The sequence below is a fragment of the Papio anubis genome, chromosome 9 (genome assembly GCF_008728515.1).
Source record: "Papio anubis isolate 15944 chromosome 9, Panubis1.0, whole genome shotgun sequence".
Classification (NCBI taxonomy): domain Eukaryota; kingdom Metazoa; phylum Chordata; class Mammalia; order Primates; family Cercopithecidae; genus Papio; species Papio anubis.
In genome coordinates, this window is record NC_044984.1 from 98,660,963 (window position 1) to 98,679,946 (window position 18,984).

Sequence of the window (18,984 nt, forward strand, 5' to 3'; positions counted from 1 at the left end):
TGATCAGACGTTGGACAAATTTCACATCCCGGGAAACTTGAAATTTCTAACGATTTTCATCTTTTAAAATAGCTTTTTAAAGATGTGCTTTTTCTCCTATTTCCCCTTCCTCTTTCCCTCCCAGTTGTAAATAAATTCCCCCCCCCCCCCCCCCCACGGAGTCTCACTCTGTCGCCCAGACTGAAGTGCAGTGGCCGGATCTCGGCTCACTGCAAGCTCCACCTCCCGGGTGCACGCCATTCTCCTGCCTCAGCCTCCCGAGTAGCTGGGACTACTGGCGCCCACCATCACGCCCGGCTAATTTTTTTTGTAATTTTAGTGGAGACGGGGTTTCACTGTGTTAGCCAGGATGGTCTCGATCTCCTGACCTCGTGATCCGCCCGCCTCGGCCTCCCAAAGTGCTGAGATCACAGGCGTGAGCCACCGCACCCGGCCCTAAATAAAATTTTTTAGCAGCAATGTAATCTGCTAAATGTTGGTTGTTTAGGGAAGTCCTGAGAAAAGGGGATCAGGAAATGCTTATCTTTCTCATCAAGGTGGCCCTGTAATCTTCCTCTTAATTCTCTCAGGGGTAGGGGACCCGAAAACCCCAGGCTCTGGAGGAGAGCAACCAGGAAGCTCTTGGGGTGACTTCGTTTTCCTTCAGGTGTGTGTTTTTTAGCCCAGAGTTAACAGCTGGGTGAAGGGAAAGGAAGAAGTCTTCCCTTTGGCTGGTAGCAAACAGTAGAAATCATTCCTTAGACCTATGAGAGCCTATAGAAATCCTTCCTTAGACCTATGCCACTGAGGGATTTATAGCTTACAGTGTTGGAAAAATGCTTGGAGGCTGGGTGCATTTTGTTTTTGTTTTTTTTTTTTAATCTCACCTGTGGTAGATTACCAGGTTAGAAAACCTCCCGTAATCCCATCACCATGATCTATGTGATTTTTGTCCTTATTCATTTATATCTCTGTAATTTTTAAGAAATGAAAACATTGCCTTCTTAGAAGTAAACCTGAGTGAGGACTGCGTTAAATGTAAAAATATATTTAGATGTGTTGCAGCCTTAGGAAAAATACTAATAATTGAATTTTTATTTATTACCTTTTCTTCTAAAAGTATTTATTTTTGACAAATCGTTATAGGGAATGGATCTAGACTTCAAACAGCAAATTAATGGAAAATAATTAATGGAAATACAGAGGCTTTTAGCTTTAGTTAAAATATATTGTGTTACTCAGATCTTTAGTTTGCAGGTAAAAGGAGACAATGGTCTATTATATTAATATTCCTTCCTGGCTGGGCGGGTGGCTCACACTTGTAATCCCAGCACCTTGGGAGGCCCAGACAGGTGAATCGCCTTGAGCTCAGAAGTTCCAGACCAACCTGGGCAACGTGGTGAAACCCTGTCTGTACTAGAAATACAAAAATTAGCCAGGGCTTGGTGGTGCGTGCCTGTGATCCCAGCTACTCTGGGACTGAGGCTGAGGCTGGAGAATCACTTGAACCTGGGAGGTGGAAGTTGCAATGAGCTGAGATTGCGTCACTGCACCCTGGCCTAGGTGACAGTGAGACCATGTCTCAAAAAATATATATATATATAATATATATATGTATATTTCTTCCTGTCTGATTATTCTGTTATCTTCACCTATGCCATAAGTTTATAAAGTTATATAGTAATTTGATCTTTATGTAATCCTTTTGATGCTCCTGGTTTTAATGGCAATGGAAGTAAAAAGAGTCACTCTTTTTATAAGCTTTGGAACTCAATTGATTTGGTCTGATGTTCTGTTTTTTCTTTTTTTTTAATTGAAAACTTTTTTTTTCTTTAGAGATGGAGGTCTCACTATGTTGTCCAGGCTGGTCTTGAACTCCTGGGCTCAAGCGATCATCCGGCCTCGGCCTCCTAAAGTTCTGGGACTGCAGGTCACGACATTTAGTGAGGTATAGTGCCATGAATGAAAAGCATACCACCAAGAACACTTAAAAGAAATCATTTAGCGTATTTCTTAAGTATACTTACTCTACTTTGTGTCTTTTTTTTTTTTTTTTGAGACAAAGTCTCGCTCTGATGCTCAGGCTGGAGTATAGTGGCATGATCTCCGTTCACCCCAACCTCTACCTCCTGGGTTCAAGCGATTTTCCTGCCTCAGCCTCCCCAGTAGCTGGGATTACAGGCACACGCCACCACACCTGGCTAATTTTTGTATTTTTAGTAGAGATGGGGTTTCACCATGTTGGTCAGGCTGGTCTCGAACTCCTGACTTTGTGGTCCAAAGTGCTGGGATTACAGGTGTGAGCCACCACGCCCAGCCTATTTTTTTTTTTTTTTTTTTTTTGAGAAGGAGTCTCACTCTGTTGCCCAGGCTGGAGTTCAGTGGCACGATCTCGGCTCACTGCAACCTCTGTCCCCTGGGTTCAAGTGATTGTCCTGCATCAGCCTCCTGGGTAGCTGGGATTACAGGCACTTGCCACCGTGCCCGGCTAATTTTTGTATTTTTAGTAGAGACAAGGTTTCACCATGTTGGCCAGGCTGGTCTTGAACTTTTCACCCCGTGATCCACGCACCTCAGCCTTCCAAAGTGCTGGGATTACAGGTGTGAGCCACCGGGCCCAGCCCTATTTTTGTTTCTTAATGAGTGCTAAGAAATGGAAGAAGAGAAAAAGCAAGGTAAGGACTATTGGTTTGAAAGATCTGTGAACTTTCAGCCAATTATTGCCCACATTTGGGGCTAAATAGTAGGTTTTGAAAACCTTAAAGGAGCTTTGGGTTTCAGTGGAGAAAGGCATTTATTTAGTGGATAATTGGGTGCTTATAGTCCTAAAGTCCACACCTTAAAAAGAAGGTTAAGATTTCATACTTTAATTGCAACATAAATAATGGAGGGAGCTCTTCAAAATGTCCACATTTCCTTTCTCCTTTTAATATTGTTTCTTCCTCATCCCCTTTTCCCTGAATAAACAACAGCAGCAAAACCTACCCTGCTTTCACAGTGAGTGTACTATAGAAGACAAGGGAGAAAGAATCCTGCTGGAAGAAGTTGGTGAGCCTAGGTGACTCCCTTGATAAAGGATGAAAGCTTTCCAGAAGAATGTTCCAAAAAAGTGTAGTCTCCAGACCACCTGCTCAGAATCCCCTGGAGTACTCCTTAAGCATGCATGCCCAGGCTTTACTCAAGTTCTTTTGAAGTAGACTCGGGAAAGAGCTAGGAATCTGCCCCCCCGCTTTTTTTTTTGAGATGGAGTTTTGCTCTTGTTGCCCCAGCTGGAGTGCAGTGGCATGATCTCAGCTCACTGCAACCTCCACCTCCTGGGTTCAAGTGGTTCTCCTGCCTCAGCCTCCCAAGTAGCTGGGACTACAGGCATGCGCCACCATGCCCGGCTAATTTTGTATTTTTTTAGTAGAGACGGGGTTTCACCATGTTGGTCAGGCTGGTCTCGAACTCCTGACCACAGGTGACCCACCCACTTCAGCCTCCCAAAGAGCTGGGATTACAGTGTGAGCCACCACGCCCGGCCTGCCTTTTTGTTTTTGTTTTGTTTTAAATAACCTCCCTCCAATAATTCTTAGGATAAATATCAAGTTTGAGACGCTTTAATATTATTGTACATAGGGTAGTTTTGTCAAGATCATTTGATGAGATAATTAGAATTGCGGAAAACAAAGGACTAGTCTTTTTTTTTTTTTTTTTTTGAGACGGAGTCTTTGCTCTGTCACCCAGGCTGGAGTGCAGTGGCTGGATCTCAGCTCACTGCAAGCTCCTCCGGGCCTCCTGGGCTTTTACACCATTCTCCTGCCTCCCAGCCTCCTGAGTAGCTGGGACTACAGGCTCACACCTCGTTTTTGTGTGTTTTAGTAGAGACGGGTTTCACCGTGTTAGCCAGGATGGTCTCGATCTCCTGACCCTGTGATCCGCCCGTCTCGGCCTCCCAAAGTGCTGGGATTACAGGCGTGAGCCACCGCGCCCGGCAGGACTAGTCTTTTAATACCCAAAACATATTTGTTAGAAAACAGCAAATAGGAGCCCAATAGGGGAGTAACACTTTTATTGAACACTTTAACAATGAATAGAAAAATAGGGAACCAAGCTGTTTGTGGCTAGGGCTTTTGTATGTCCATGTATAAAGTTGGAACTAGGGAGCTCCAAGATGGCTAAGAACTATGAATAGAGTTCCTACTGCTCAAAGACATGTGGCTTTCATGAACATCTTGGTTTTTAAAGAAAAGTTCCAGTATTCTTATAGGGAACCTGTTTTGTATATAAATCAGCATCTCCCTCTGGATTCCAGGGTTTTGAAACCACTTGTAGAAAGGCCTATTGGTGGTACTGAGAGGAGAAGCAGAGTGAGTGAAAAAGTGTTTACTGGTATAATACCAAGTGTCAGACATAGTTAAGACTTAGTAGTTTGAGGTAATCCTGGGAGATAAGACTAAAACTGGCAACTCAGGGCTTAAATAATTTTTTCAGGGCAATATTAGGAGGGATGACAGGCACAAAGCAATGTGGGATTAATATCCAGATGAATTTTGCAGACAGTTGTGGTGGCCCTATGTTCCAGTCTTAGGGGGTAGATGCTGAGACAAAGGTAGGTCTCCTTTCATGTTTTGAGACAAGGTCTGGCTCTATTGCCCAGGCTGGAGTGCAGTGGTGCATTATCGACTCATTGCACCCTCCACCTCCTGGGCTTAACCCATCCTCCCACCTCAGCCTCCCAAGTAGCTGGGACTACAGCTTATTTTTGTATTTTTTGTATATTGGGGGTTTCACCATGTTGTCCAGGCTGGTCTTAAACTCGTGAGCTTAAGCCGTCTGCCTACCTTGGCCTCCCAAAGTGCTGAGATTATAGGCATGAGAGCCACTGCGCCCAGCCAGGTCTCCTTTCAAGTCTAACTTCTAGTTACCAGAAACAGACATCAGGACATGAGTGGTGATTGAATAACTCTCCAACCATCCCCTTTCTTAACTATTCTTAACTTCAGAGGCTACCAGAATTTGACAGAAAACGCAATTTATTTTGTTTCTTTCCTCTGAAATAATCCCTTCTTTTTGGAGGCATTAGTAATGTATCTGCTTTTGGCTTGATTAAAGTTGAGGCCTGAGGAGGAGTGGAGGATTGCTTTGAAGATGAGGGAAGTGACAGATTCTCTGGCGTACATTAAAAGGAAGTAAGGGGTGAGGACTACCAAGATTTAAAAGAGTCTTAGACTGTTAGAACTGCAAATAAATGTAGAATTTTACTGGTTGTAGAGTTGAGTTCCTCCTACTTCTACCAGGTGTAAACACAAACCTGTTTTTTTGCTGTGTATCTGTTCTTTAACAGTAGCATTGAAATTCTGGTGGTATAGGCTTCAGATTTCCTGTCACTTCTGTTTACTCACCAGCGCCTGACTATTCTAGGCATCACCTTCTTGCCCCTAGTTACTTTTGCCTGGACCATTTCATCAGTCTTTAACTGACCTCCCACTTCTGATCTCCCTCCTCTTCCAGCTCCCATTGCCAGTCATCTTCCTGATTGCTACTCACTGGCCCCAGATCTGCATCCAGAATGAAGTGGGAGCTCCTTAGCTTGGTATTCAATGCCCTCTAGGGTCTAGCCCTAACCTGCTTTTCTGGTTATCTCCTGCTCTGCTCCCTCACTTACTGGAGGCTCCTGGGAATATCATTGCAGCTAAAATATTTCTCCCTACAGTTTTCCTCCTCACTTCTATTCTTTATTTCAACACCTATCTTCTCTTCCCTAACCCAAGCCACTTTTCCAACTGCCTGCCTGTTCAGAATACAAGGCCAAAGTTTACCATTCCTTTCCTCCTCTGTTCCCACGGCACTCCTATAAATCTTTATTTTTGGAAAAGGAGGAATCCTGCCAATGATAATTTTTTGGCTTACATATCAAGGTCAGAGAGCTAGTCTTATTCTTTATGCCTGTGGTCCCAGGCCTATGTTAGAGCCCAGCAGATATCTAAGCAAATTTGCCTGTTAATGATTATAACGTTTATTTGTTGAATGCCTATTATGTGCTAGACTCTAAATACTGTAATACTTAGTGATTAAATCCTCACAGCAGTCCTGTGAAGGAGGTGGTATTATCCGGGTTTACAGATGAGAAAATAAAGGCCTTGAGAATTTAAGGAGCATGCCTAGATTACAAGCTAGTTAAGTGGCAGAGTCAGGACTGGAACCCAGACCTGTTTGCCTGCAAAGCTCACTCTCATGTACTCATACTTCTGGCACTTGGCTTTATGTTGTTGCTATTGAGATACATGTTTGTGTCCTTGATGAGATGCTGTGGTGTGCTCATGATTCAGGGTCAGGCCCATGCAAATCTTGGTATTCCTAGCATAGTGCTGGCTTATGGTAGGTGTTCATTCATTACATGCTTGCTGAATGGAATTTCATTCTTCTGTGCCTACTTGTACTTTTCTTTAGGAGAACAATGATACATTTTAGTATCTTCCATATATTGAAAAAAATTTCTTTAGAGGCAAGGTCTTGCTCTCACCCAGGCTGGAGTGCAGTGGCACTATCATGGCTCGCTGCAGCCTCAACCCTCCTGGGCTCAAGCAATCCTCTTGCCTCAGCCTCCTGAGTATCTGGGAATACAGGCATATACCACCACACCTGGCCAATTTTTAAATTTTTTGTAAGAGTAGGTCTTTACAAAAGGCTTTTTGTTGACCTAGGCTTATTTTTTAACACCTAGTGTGCATTCAGTAAATATGTATTGAGTAAATATAGATGGTGGTAGGGCCAGAAGAGACTCACTTAAAGGATTTAGCTCTAAGGTATCTGATTTTATTGAAGATGGGCTATCAGGAACCACACTCTAGGTTGTTCAGAAGAGATTCTAGGCAGCATATTGGAAAGCAGTTCAGAATTGAAAGCTGTATGACAGCAACATTGTCTGCCTTCAGCATTTTATGCAGGTGTGTCCAGGTCAGTTGGGAAGAAAGTCACTTCACATCTATTTAGCTAGTATTTATTGAGCGTCTGTGTTGACATCGGGCTAGGCACTATCTTTGTAATCTCTAACACAAGTCTGTAGAGCAATGTACTTATTTAAAAATTCATTTGTCAGGCTGGGCGTGGTAGCTTATGCCTGTAATCCCAGCACTTTGAGAGGCCGAGGAGGGCAGATCACTTGAGGTCAGGAGTTTGAGACCAACCTGGCTAACATGAAACTCTTCTTACTGTGGGTCATGCAAAAAATTGCCCGGGTGGTGGTGGCGCCAGAATTCCAGCTACCTGTGGTGCTTCCAGGGTCTGCTGGTCCCTGAGAGTTGTGTGAGCAGAGATCGTGTTATTGCACCTGTGCCTGGGCAACAAGAGCGAAACTCCATCTCAAAAAAAAAAAAAAAAAAAGGTAATATACAAACACTTGTTGACAAATAAATTTATATTTATTTATTTATTTTTTGAAATGGAGTCTCTCTCTGTCCCCCAGGCTGGAGTGCAGTGGTGCGATCTCAGTTCACTGCAACCTCCGCCTCCCTGGTTCAAGCACTTCTGCCTTAGTCTCCTGAGTAGCTGGGATTATAGGCGTGTGCCACCATGCCCAGCTAATTTTGTATTTTTAGTAGAGACAGAGTTTCTCTCTGTTGGTCAGACTGGTCTCGAACTCTCGACCTCTTGTGAGCTGCCTGCCTCAGCTCCCAAAGTGCTGAGATTACAGGTATGAGCCACCACACCCGGCCTGATTTTGTTTTTAATGATGACAACCACTCTATATGGCAGAGTGAGACATCTGATAGACTTACGTTACAATTGCTGAAGAAAGTAAGTGACAACTAATCAGACATTTTTCATTTGATCCCTGCGTGGAGTTTCTTGAATGCTGCATCCTTTAGTAGCCACACACCCAGTGCTGCTTACCTCCCTGTCTATCAAAATAACACACCTAGTCATTGCTGTCTTTTGAGGTGTTGTGGAGACTCTTATAACCTGAAAAGTTGTTCTTTTCATCTCACACCCTTGTTTATATTCTTGAGGCTTGGCAAGTCAACCAGCACTGGGTTTTTAAAGTGTCATTAAGTATATGATTTGACCATAGAGCAAGGGTGGAGATTTTATCTACTCCAAAGTATTTCAAATGAGTGAGTCCAGATTATTTAGTGAGCCTCTTTTACTTCTCTAATGATAATGCCCTCTTATTTGAATAAAGCAGTTATTCAAAGGCTCTTTTGGATACTAGACTTAAAAGAATCTGCTGAAATCTAAGGAGCTATTCCTGAGAAAAATGCACATAAATAATTTTGCATATAAACTCAAACTGTGGATCTGCTTCAGAATGTCTGGTACAGAGGTTTACCCTTCTAAGTGTTACTATACATACTTTGAATAGTTGAAGCCTTAGTAGGTTTTTAAAATTTTGTTATATGGCAAATTTCTTTTCACTGGTATTTGTTATAGTGGAATATATTCCTGTGTTCCTCCTTACTGATTTAACCTTTAAAAATATTTTTCTGGGGCCAGGTGCAGTGACTCACATCTGTAATCCCAGCACTTTGGGAGGCTGAGGTGGGTGGATCATGAGATCAGGAGTTTGAGACTAGCCTGGCCAACATGGAGAAACCCCATCTCTACTAAAAATACAAAACTTAGCCGGGCATGGTGGCGCACGTCTGTAATCCCAGCTATTGGGGAGGCTGAGGCAGGAGAATCACTTGAACCCGGGAGGCGGAGGTTGCAGTGAGTCGAGATCACACCATTGCACTCTAGCTTGCACGTCTGTAATCCCAGCTACTGGGGAGGCTGAGGCAGGAGAATCACTTGAACCCGGGAGGCGGAGGTTGCAATGAGTCGAGATCACACCATTGCACTCTAGCTTGGTCGATCGAGTGAGACTCCGCCTCAAACAAATAAACAAAAAAAATTTAAAAAAATTTTTTTCTGTTCCTAAAGCAACATTCAGAAGTGAAACTACTGGTTTGTATATAGTTTTTAAATATTTGCTATCTTTGGGATTGTTTGATTTATTAAGTACCTACTTAGTAGTTGAAAACACTGTCAGATACATTACATAATTTTCATTCACTATAGTAATTATATGGTATAAATACAGTTGTCCCTTGGTGTCCTCAGGGGATTGGTTCCAGGACCCTTGTGTATACCCAAATTCATACACACTCAAGTCCCAAAGTCTGCCCTGTACAACCAGCATATATGGAAAGTCAGCTCTCCATATTCACAGGTTTCACATCTCACAGATACGGTATTTCTTTATTTCTTACAAGCTTTTTCCTCTTTAAGGAGCAGGCAGACCTGGGTAAATGCTGTATTTTTTATCGCTTTGGTATAAGTGGATCTGTGCAGTTCAAAGCTGTTTCCTTCAAGGGTCAACTGTAGTAGTATTCCTGTCTTATAAATAAAAGACACTGGAGGCTGAGAGGTTAAGCAAGCTGGCTAAGATAATACTAATAGCTAATAGGTCAAGATTGGAACCTAGATTGTCCCCTCCTACAGTCTGTGGTCTTTTCAAAAACAAATTTTCATAAAAAAAATACATCTGTCTTATCATAGCAAAGTTCACCTTTAATAATAAAAAACAAAGAAAACACAAAATATGTACATACAAACATAACTTTAAAGAAAATTAAGATGAAAGAGAAACTGCCAGGCATGGTGGCTCACGCCTGTAATCCCAATACTTTGGGAGGCTGAGGCAGGTGGATCACAAGATCAGCAGTTCGAGACCAGCCTGGTCAACATGCTGAAACCCCATCTCTACTAAAAATACAAAAATTAGCCTGGTGTGGTGGCTCGCGCCTGTAATCCCAGCTACTTGGGAGGCTGAGGCAGGAGAATTATTTGAATCTGGGAGGTATAGGTTGCAGTGAGCTGAGATCATGCCATTGCACCCCAGCCTGGGCGACAAGAGCAAGACTCCGTCCCAAAAAAAAAAAAAAAATTAAGATGGAAGAGAAACTATACCTAATGTCCTGCTAACTCTGGCAAATCAAACTAGGACTTTTACCACCGTCTTCACAACTCGATATTAAACAGATGCCCTGGTGGTATGAAGGAAGAAAAGCTGCTATGAAAGAAGGAATAGAAAAGTTTAGGGAGGTAGCTGATAGGATAAGTATGTATGTTAGTTTGTGGGACTCAAACTTGACTGATTCCTGGCTTTGGCTCCAAAAAGTCTATTAAAAATCCATTTGTTATAGATAAGTCTTACAGCAAAATCTCACTGGAGAAAAATAGTGGACTCCATGTGACTTCTTCCTTTATTTGGTTACAGGGAGACATGTGACCTTTGTCATCCACCCTGTCACGTTTGTATTGAGCAGTATGGGTTGTGGAAAAGAGCTCAGAATGCTTGGAATTAACCTAAACTCCTAGAAAAGGAACTGAAAATATAGGAGAAAAGACTGAAGAAAAGAGGAAAGGAAATGGAGGGTTGTATTGAACCCTGACTAGCAACTCTTGAGCGAAGAAAGAGGAAAAAGGGGGAAGAGGGGAGCTAAATTATCTCTGAGGCAACTCAGTGTTATGGCTGCCTGAACTAGTCTATACTGTGGGAATAAGGTAGAGTCCATCGATTGCTGTGAAGTACCAGTGCACTTCTTGCTCTCTATTCCTAGTCACAGACAAATTTATCAGCAGTGCAGTTTCTTCTTTTTAAGCTTCATTTAAATAATTATTAGTAGCACTTGGACCTTAGGTTAGGAAATCACTGTTTAATGATTTAAAGATTAACCAGCATGGAAATCCCATTCTTTATATGATTGGGGAAAATTATTAAACTTGAGATTGTTTCACTTTGTAGCAAATGTCTAAAGGCAGATTTTTTTTTTTTTTTTTTTTTGAGGAGGAGTTTTCCCTCTTGTTGCCCTGGCTGGAGTGCAATGGTGCCATCTTGGCTCACCCGCAACCTCCGCCTCTCAGGTTCAAGCAATTCTCCTGCCTCAGCCTCCTGAGTAGCAGGGATTACAGGCATGTGCCACCACGTCCAGCTAATTTTCTATTTTTAGTAGAGACGTGGTTTCTCCATATTGATCAGGCTGGTCTCAAACTCCTGACCTCAGGTGATCCACCCACCTCAGCCTCCCAAAGTGCTGGGATTACAAGTGTGAGCCACTGCGCCCGGCCTAAAGGTAGAGTTTTAAAGGTGGAATATGATGCAAGTCTGCCTTTCTTAGGATGATCTAAGTTACATGTTAATAACGTACTTGGAGATCTAGCATAGAATGCACTCAGCACTGTAAATCACAACTTAATAATGCTTGCCTTGATATGCTCTGTTGCTCTGAGCAAATTGTGTGGGCTGTTATCTCCTGAGAAATCCCTGTAAATGGTATTAGTAATACTTTATAAGTAGGTTGGGAGAATATAGTTTTCTAAGGCATTTTGAAATTCTTAGATGAAAGGGTCTTTATGTAGCAAATTGGTGTCAGCCTATTTTCCTTCCTCGGAGCCTGGAGAAAATAGGCACCATAGGGTGGGAAGGGTTGGCTTATCTTCGTAAGTAGCTATTGTTGAATTTAAAGTGGATGTGAGCAACTCCTAAGAATATCGTTCACTGTAAAAGCAGACTTTTTTGGATTTGGGTCTTGGAATTCTTAGCTGTATTTTCACCTAAGATTTAAAACAAGTTTAAATACTGGTTTGTAATTGGCCAGACTTGGGAAAGATATGATTCTTTAATGATCCTGGGTCTCAACTTACCTATCTCTCATTGTTTCTTTATTTCAGAAGAGGGATAAGAAGTTTTTCTGAAGAGCAGTCAACTTTTCCTTTCAGTGTATAGGATTACTTCCACGAATCTGTGAACTTAATCTTTGCTGCCAAATAACTTGCAGTAGATGCTGGGACAGTTTTAAATCTATTTTAATTTATACATTCAGTACGTAAGTGCATCCATGTAAAAACAGCTATGTTTGGAAGATGTAAAACCCAGCTTTTGTTTTTGAGAAGCCGACAATCTAATAGCATAGGATCATATATACATACAACTAACCTTAATGCATGGTGTTTTGAAAAATGCATGTATTTCCCTGAATTACCCCTAGTTAATAAAATAATTGGGGGCAAATGGTAATATAAGGATTTTGGAGTAACTTAATACTACTAGATTTTGCTGTTTATGCATTTGCAAAAAACCTTCTGCTAATGCTAAATACGAACAAGTCTATCTGCATAAAGGATGGTAGGGCTAATTTACTTCCTGGTGCTGTGAAACTGGCAGTTGGACAGGTGCAGTTGTGGGTGTCTTTTTTTTAAGGTGCACCTACTGCAGGTTTGAAAAGCTGTTGATGCCCATGGGTTGGTTGTGTGCATGTTCTCTTTAAAAACCAGATGTATTAATTCCCGTTGTTAAGTATACTTTGCTATTTGCTACTGGTGAGACAGATAAGCGGAGTCCTGTGGTTAACTGCACTTGAGTTTCCAGTGACCCCATTAAATCCAATGGGTAAATTTTCCAACGCAGATGAGTCACCCAGTTTACAGATTAAGCTTTCATATCCTTAGATTGTTTTTGAAATCTTCATAGCTTTGCTAACCTTTTAGGGTTCAGAGTTCTTACCCATTCAGTGTCGGTGGCCTTTAGATGTTGGCAAGCTTTCAAGTAAATAGCTCTTTTGCAGAGATCTCTACCCATCATTCTGTTCTTCCACTCCTGGATGGTGGAGAACCAAAGTTCACTTGAGTAATGCGAGCACTCAGTTTCCTGCAGGGGTTAGCACGCATACTGGAGGCTCCCCCGACCCCACAGATCTTCGGGATGGGGTGATGGAGGGGGTTTGGTTTTTAAAGAGGACCTGTGAAAGTAATTAACCCGATTTACATTTGTATAATAAGTCTAAACACCACCTTGCAAAAAACTGAGAGTTCAGCCTGTTTAATGGAGTTTCTGCTTTTCACGGGCCTTGGCCTTACCGGCGGTTACAGTCCAGCCAGATTTAGTTTACAAAAAAACAAAACCCTCGGTCGACCTCACTGCGGTATATGATGGCAGCGATCGTTTTAAAGCGCAGGACCTTTAGTGTCCTCAACAGTTTTGTCTCAAGTTGTCCAAAAGTGTTTTTTTTAAAGTGAGGTGATCCAGTCGGTAAACGCTTTGAAAAAGAACAGCTGTGCCCTGAGCGGGCATAAGTCGCGTTTGGGGTCGGGGCCCATTATTGCGCGTGTTCGGAGCGCGGCGCTTGCCTATGAGCGAGCGCCTCGGGTCGTGGTGCATCCGGGCCGGGGCGGGGCTATCTTCCCGCGGAGCGTGCTGGGGGCGGGTCGCGCCGGGCCGGGCCGCTAATGCGCATGGGCGGGCGTCCGCGGCTCCAACTGCCGCCAGTTTTCACAAGCTGGGAGGGCCGTTACCTCGGAGATACCAGTGGCCGGCATGTCGGTTGAAAAAGCTTCCCGCAAGGGAGACGACGAGAAAGGAGAGGAGCAGCTCGTGGTCATCCCTAGTAGCGAGTACGCGGCGAAGCCGGCGGCGGCGGAGGGAGCGCCGATGAAGATGGATGTGGCGGTGAGGGTCACGGGCTGCTCCGACGACCTCAGCTCTGGGGAGGCCGACATAGACCCAAAACTCCTGGAGCTCACCGCTGACGAGGAGAAGTGCCGCAGCATCCGCAGGCAGTACCGGCAGCTCATGTACTGCGTGCGGCAGAACCGGGAGGACATCGTGAACTCGGCGAACAACTCCTTGACCGAGGCTCTGGAGGAAGCCAACGTCCTGTTTGATGGAGTGAGCCGAACCAGAGAAGCAGCCCTCGACGCCCAGTTTCTTGTGATGGCTTCTGACTTGGGTAAAGAAAAGGCAAAGCAGTTAAACTCTGACCTGAACTTCTTTAATCAGTTAGCATTTTGTGACTTTCTGTTTCTGTTCGGGGGTCTGAATTGGATGGAAGGCGAGCCTGATGACTTGAGTGATTGTGATGATAACATAGCTCTTTCCTTCTGGAAGGCAATGGAAAAGGAAGCAACATCCTGGATGGTAAAAGCTGAGACATTCCATTTTGTTTTTGGTTCATTCAAACTAGAACCTTCTGCACCAAAGCCCCGACTTGAACACCAGAAGAAAGTTCGCAAGATGGAGGAAAATGGGAATATGCCTACAAAGTTGCGGAAGCTGGACCTCAGTAGTTATCCAGAAGCGACAGAAAAAAACGTAGAAAGGATTTTGGGATTGTTGCAAACCTACTTTCGAAAGTATCCTGATACTCCTGTGTCCTATTTTGAGTTTGTGATTGATCCAAACTCTTTTTCTCGTACTGTGGAGAATATATTTTATGTTTCTTTTATTGTAAGAGATGGTTTTGCAAGAATAAGGCTTGATGAAGACAGGCTGCCAATATTAGAGCCGATGAATGTTAACCAAATGGGTGAGGGAAATGATTCCAGTTGCCATGGTAGGAAACAGGGAGTCATATCTTTGACTTTACAGGAGTGGAAAAACATTGTGGCAGCTTTTGAAATTTCTGAGGCTATGATTACATACTCCTCATACTAAGATTTCTTAGTATAGGATCCTTTTTGTGTGTTTTTCTGAAGTTATCTCAAATGGAGAGTCAAATGTAAACTGAAGCACATATTGTATGTCTTGTAAAGTGAAAAAGTATCTTCAACAACATCAGACATTGTTTTACTGTGCAGCATATTTTTCTTAGTAATTTATAAGGTCATGATCTTCTCTTATTAAAAAAAATTCGTTGGCATATTTATGGGAGCGTTTTATTGAATGCCCTTTAAGACTATTAATAAAAACAAGTTTTGGATACCAAATTAAGGGATATTTGATAATTTGCAAAACATAATAATTTATGAAAATCAATTATGATGCTCTGTGATACATTGCTTTCTCTGTCATAGGGAACCAAGAGAATCCCAGAAAGAGTTCCTAACCAGGTTGGGGAAAGAGTGGGTAAAAAACAAAAGTGGAAAAAAAAGCAAACAAACAACAACAACTTGTCTGTAAGGCAGTTAATATGCAACATTAAGAATAAAAAAGTCATTGCAAAGAAGACAGGATTTATGAGGGAGTATCCATATTCTAAACAGTTTCTGTTATTAGACTCAGCAAAGTAGTGTCTCTGCTGTAGAAGTTGAGGTGTCAGCTAAGGGCTGAAAGTTGAGTAGAAACACGGAGAAGGAAAAGGCATTCTAGGCAGGAGAATAGCAAGGTCAAATGCATGGAATTGTTAGAAGTTAGGCACGAGAGGACCATTAGATTAATGGAAAAACTGTTATATTTGATTGTTAAGCTGGGCAACAATTGAATAACTTCATCTATTAGTATCCTCAGAAGATATTTTTGTCTAACTATTATACGTTGAACACAAAATCTTTTGCTATCCAGTTGTAGTTTTTATCTACTGAATTTCTTCTCTGGCCCCTGGTGTCCCTTTGTGGTCTTTGTTAGTACATAGAATGTCCTTCAGAATCTGCACTGTTTCATCATGTAACAACTTTGAATATTTGTCCCACTTTAATTTTGCATTTTTATCTCTTTTTTCCCTTGAGACAAGTGTCACTCTTGTTGCCCAGGCTGGGGTGCAGTGGTGCGATCTTGGCCCACTACAACCTCTGCCTCTGGGGTTCAGGCAATTCTTGTGCCTCAGCCTCCCAAGTAGCCGGGATTACAGGTGCGTGCCATCACACCTAGCAAATACCTGCCTCGGCCTCCCAAAGTGCTGGGATTATAAGTGTGAGCCAAATTTTGCATTTCTTAATAGGGTTTTAAATGCCAGGAAACTGACCCTGCTTGAAACTAAAACATGTTAGTTTATCTAGATGTTCTTCACTTAGTGTAAAGCCATAAAGGCTTTTTTGTTTCTGTTGCTTGCAGTTGTTTTAAGAATATAAATTACAACCTTATTTGGAGATTATTGCCAAAAGTTTGGGTCATTAGGAAAACAACTTGAGAAGGTGCAGTAAGCATGCCCATAAACTTTCTTTCCTTTGATCCTTATAGGAGCTTAAGTTTTGGTAGTCATGGAATTTTGCCATTAAACAATAATTTGGCAAATGTTTAGGCATCTGTTGTGCATAGCAGTGGCAAACTTTCCTAGTAAGTCTAGTAGTACAGGAAAGGGAAATCCAAAGACTCAACAAATGATACCAAGACTGAGAGGAAGGATCTTTCATGTATGGGGATGAGGTTCTTCACCAATAATACAGTAGTGGTTTTAGCAAAAATAGAACTTTCTTATGAAACTTGGCCAATTATTTTCTAAATTAGTTCCTCCTTTCACATACTAAAGAGCGCTCACCCTTGCTAGTGTCTAGTATCCTTTGATTTATAGTAGCAGTCATGGAAGTATCATTTGATCTCAGTAATCCTCATTTCCAGCATGTCTCTACCAACCAATTTCCTTGGGTTTTGCAGAGATCTGCTGTTGGAAGAAAAAGTACTCTTAATGACAGCAAACAGATCCCGCCCCGGTACTTTACTGACAATCAGTTGCTCTGTTGAATGCTTCGTGTCTTTACTAGGAGTATTTGACAGTGATGATTTAAAAGCATTAATAGATCATCTGGAGGCTTAGGAGAGGTAATTTTTTGGGTCTTCTCTAAAGCTAATAGCTGTTAAAATACAAAGTTGACCACTACTGTTTCTATTTTTACTGGTTGGCATGACACCAGTAAAATGATGAGGCGTGATGGATTGCCTCATCATTTTTGAAATTTTGAAATTAAAGTGACTGCTTACCTTGAAGCAAAAAGGAAATTAAAAATTTATAGAGATTAAGAATCAAACTGTAAATCTGCTTGCTTCTTGCTAATATAGAGAACTTTATTTAATTTTTTGGAGACAGAGTTTTCACTCGTTGCCCAGGCTGGAATGCAATGGCACAATCTCGGCTTACTGCAACCTCCACCTCCTGGGTTCAAGTGATTCTCCTGCCTCAGCCTCCCAAGTAACTGGGATTACAGGCACCCGCCACCACGCCTGGATGATTTTTGTACTTTTAGTAGAGACAGGGTTTCATTATATTGGCCAGGCTGGTCTTGAACTTCTGACCTCGTGATTCGCCTGCTTTGGCCACCCAAAGTGCTGGGATTCCAGGTGTGAGCCACCACGCCCGGCCTAGGGTACTTTAAATTTTGCAGGTTCAGTTAGCTGAAATGTAGGAGAATTTTTTTTTTTTTTTATGAGACAGGGTCTTGCTCTGTTGCCCAGAGCACAATCCTGGCTTACTGCAGTCGCCTTGATCTCTCGGACTCAAGTGAGTCTCCTGCCTCAGCCTCCCGAGTAGCTGGGACTACAGCTGCATGCCTCCACACTCAGCTATTTTTTTTGTTTCGGAAGAGAGAAGGTCTCATTATGTTGCCCAGGCTGGTCTTGAACTCCCAGACTTAAGCAATCCTCCTGCCTTGGCCTCCCAAAGTGTTGGGAATTACAGGTGTGAGCCACCACGCCCAGCCTAGGACAATATTTTCAAGAAATATTTTAAAAATATTTTGAGAATATTTTTAAATAATAGAACTTTATTGAATGGTAGAACCACTTGCTGGTCAAAGGATCTGGGATCAGATCCTCATTCTATAACATTCTAGTTATATACTTTGGATAAATTATTATTTAACCTGTAAACATCAGGTTTTTCATTTGCCAAGTGGGAATAATGCCTCTTAAGTTTACAGTAAGAATCAAAGTAGAAAATGTTGTGATAAGTACTTTGAGATATGAATTATGGTATGTAGTATAGTTGGAAAAGCAAGAGGTTTGTAATCTCTGAAATTGAACGTGGGCTCAATTCTTGGCTCGTGGGCAAGTTTCTTTCTCTGAGGGCCTCTATACTATATGAAATGGGAATAAACATCTGACTGGAAGACTTTGAGATAATGTATAAAAAAAACTTTTCTCATTGTAGACTCTCATGTTAGTGCCTCACTCTAGTTCAGAGTCAGCAAATTCCATAATGCCACCTCCCTCCATAGTGATATCTCTGTAATGGTTCATTTACTTTCCTTTGAGTCTCTGACCATTTGTCATGCTTTTTAGACCCTTGTCCTGGAGAATGTATTACCAAGTGATTGGTAATTAATTTATTCCACAACTGTTTGAATGCCCATTTTGCCAGTCACTGTTCTAGGAACTGGTTGAAAAATGGTGGATAGAAAACTGCCCACCTTTCATGATTTCATGTTTTAGTGGGTATATTAGTTTCCTTTTGCTGCTCTAACAAATTACCAAACATTTAGTGGTTTTAAATAACACTATTTTACAGTTGTGGAAGTTGGATGCTAAAATCCAGTTATCAATAGGTCTGGTTCCTTCTGGAAGCTCTGAGGCAGAATCTGTTCCCTTGCCTTTTCCAGCTTCCAAAGCCTACCTGCATTCCCTGGCCCACAATCTGTCACTTCCTCTATTTTCTTTTCTTTTTTTTTTTGAGACGGAGTCTCACCCTGTCACCCAGGCTGGAGTGCAGTAGCACAATCTCAGCTCACTACAAGCTCCGCCTCCTGGGTTCATGCCATTCTCCTGGCTCAGCCTCCTGAGTAGCTGGGACTACAGGCGTCCGCCGCCACACCTGGCTAATTTTTTGTATTTTTAGTGGAGACGGAGTTTCACCATGTTGGCCAGGATGGTCTCGATCTCCTGACCTCGTGATCTGCCTGCCTGGGCCTCCCAAAGTGCTGGGATTACAGGCGTGAGCCACCGCGCCTGGCCACTTCCTCTATTTTCTTTTTCTTTCTTTTTTTTTTTGAGACGGAGTCTCGCTGTGCTCCCAGGCTGGAGTGCAGTGGCGTGATCTTGGCTCACTGCAAGCTCCGCCTCCCAGGTTCACGCCATTCTCCCGCCTCAGCCTCCCAAGTAGCTGAGACTACAGGCGCCCGCCACCACGCCCAGCTAGTTTTTTGTATTTTTTAGTAGAGACGGGGTTTCACCATGTTAGCCAGGATGGTCTTGATCTCCTGACCTCATGATCCACCCGTCTCGGCCTCCCAAAGTGCTGGGATTACAGGCTTGAGCCACCGCGCCCGGCCACTTCCTCTATTTTCAAAGCTGGCAATGCAACCTCTTGCTTCTGTCCTCACATCTCCTAGTACTATAAT

The 18,984-nt window shown here is 42.6% G+C and overlaps 2 protein-coding genes across 10 annotated transcripts in view; both read left to right on the top strand.

The window, feature by feature from the left end:
* TXNRD1 (thioredoxin reductase 1) overlaps nt 1–18,984 on the top strand; it is a 97,948-nt gene that overhangs the window by 34,960 nt on the left and 44,004 nt on the right. For 2 of the 9 annotated variants that reach the window (XM_009181570.3, XM_009181571.3), the window contains exon 3: nt 1,816–1,927. The exons of the other annotated variants lie outside the window; for them this stretch is intronic. In XM_009181570.3, the coding sequence (XP_009179834.1) occupies nt 1,832–1,927 (96 nt within the window). In that variant the 5' untranslated portion in view covers nt 1,816–1,831. The remainder of the gene's footprint in view (nt 1–1,815; nt 1,928–18,984) is intronic. 9 annotated transcript variants of the gene reach the window in all.
* Nucleotides 1,821–14,706, top strand: EID3 (EP300 interacting inhibitor of differentiation 3). Its single transcript, XM_003907072.5, has 2 exons — nt 1,821–1,927; nt 11,677–14,706. Exon 2 carries the CDS (start codon nt 13,319–13,321, stop codon nt 14,432–14,434), a length of 1,116 nt encoding a protein of 371 aa, XP_003907121.1. The 5' UTR covers nt 1,821–1,927; nt 11,677–13,318; the 3' UTR covers nt 14,435–14,706.

Excerpts from the sequence above, each read along its gene's own strand:
- EID3 (XM_003907072.5), top strand. The coding sequence starts at position 13,319 with ATGTCGGTTGAAAAAGCTTCCCGCAAGGGAGACGACGAGAAAGGAGAG.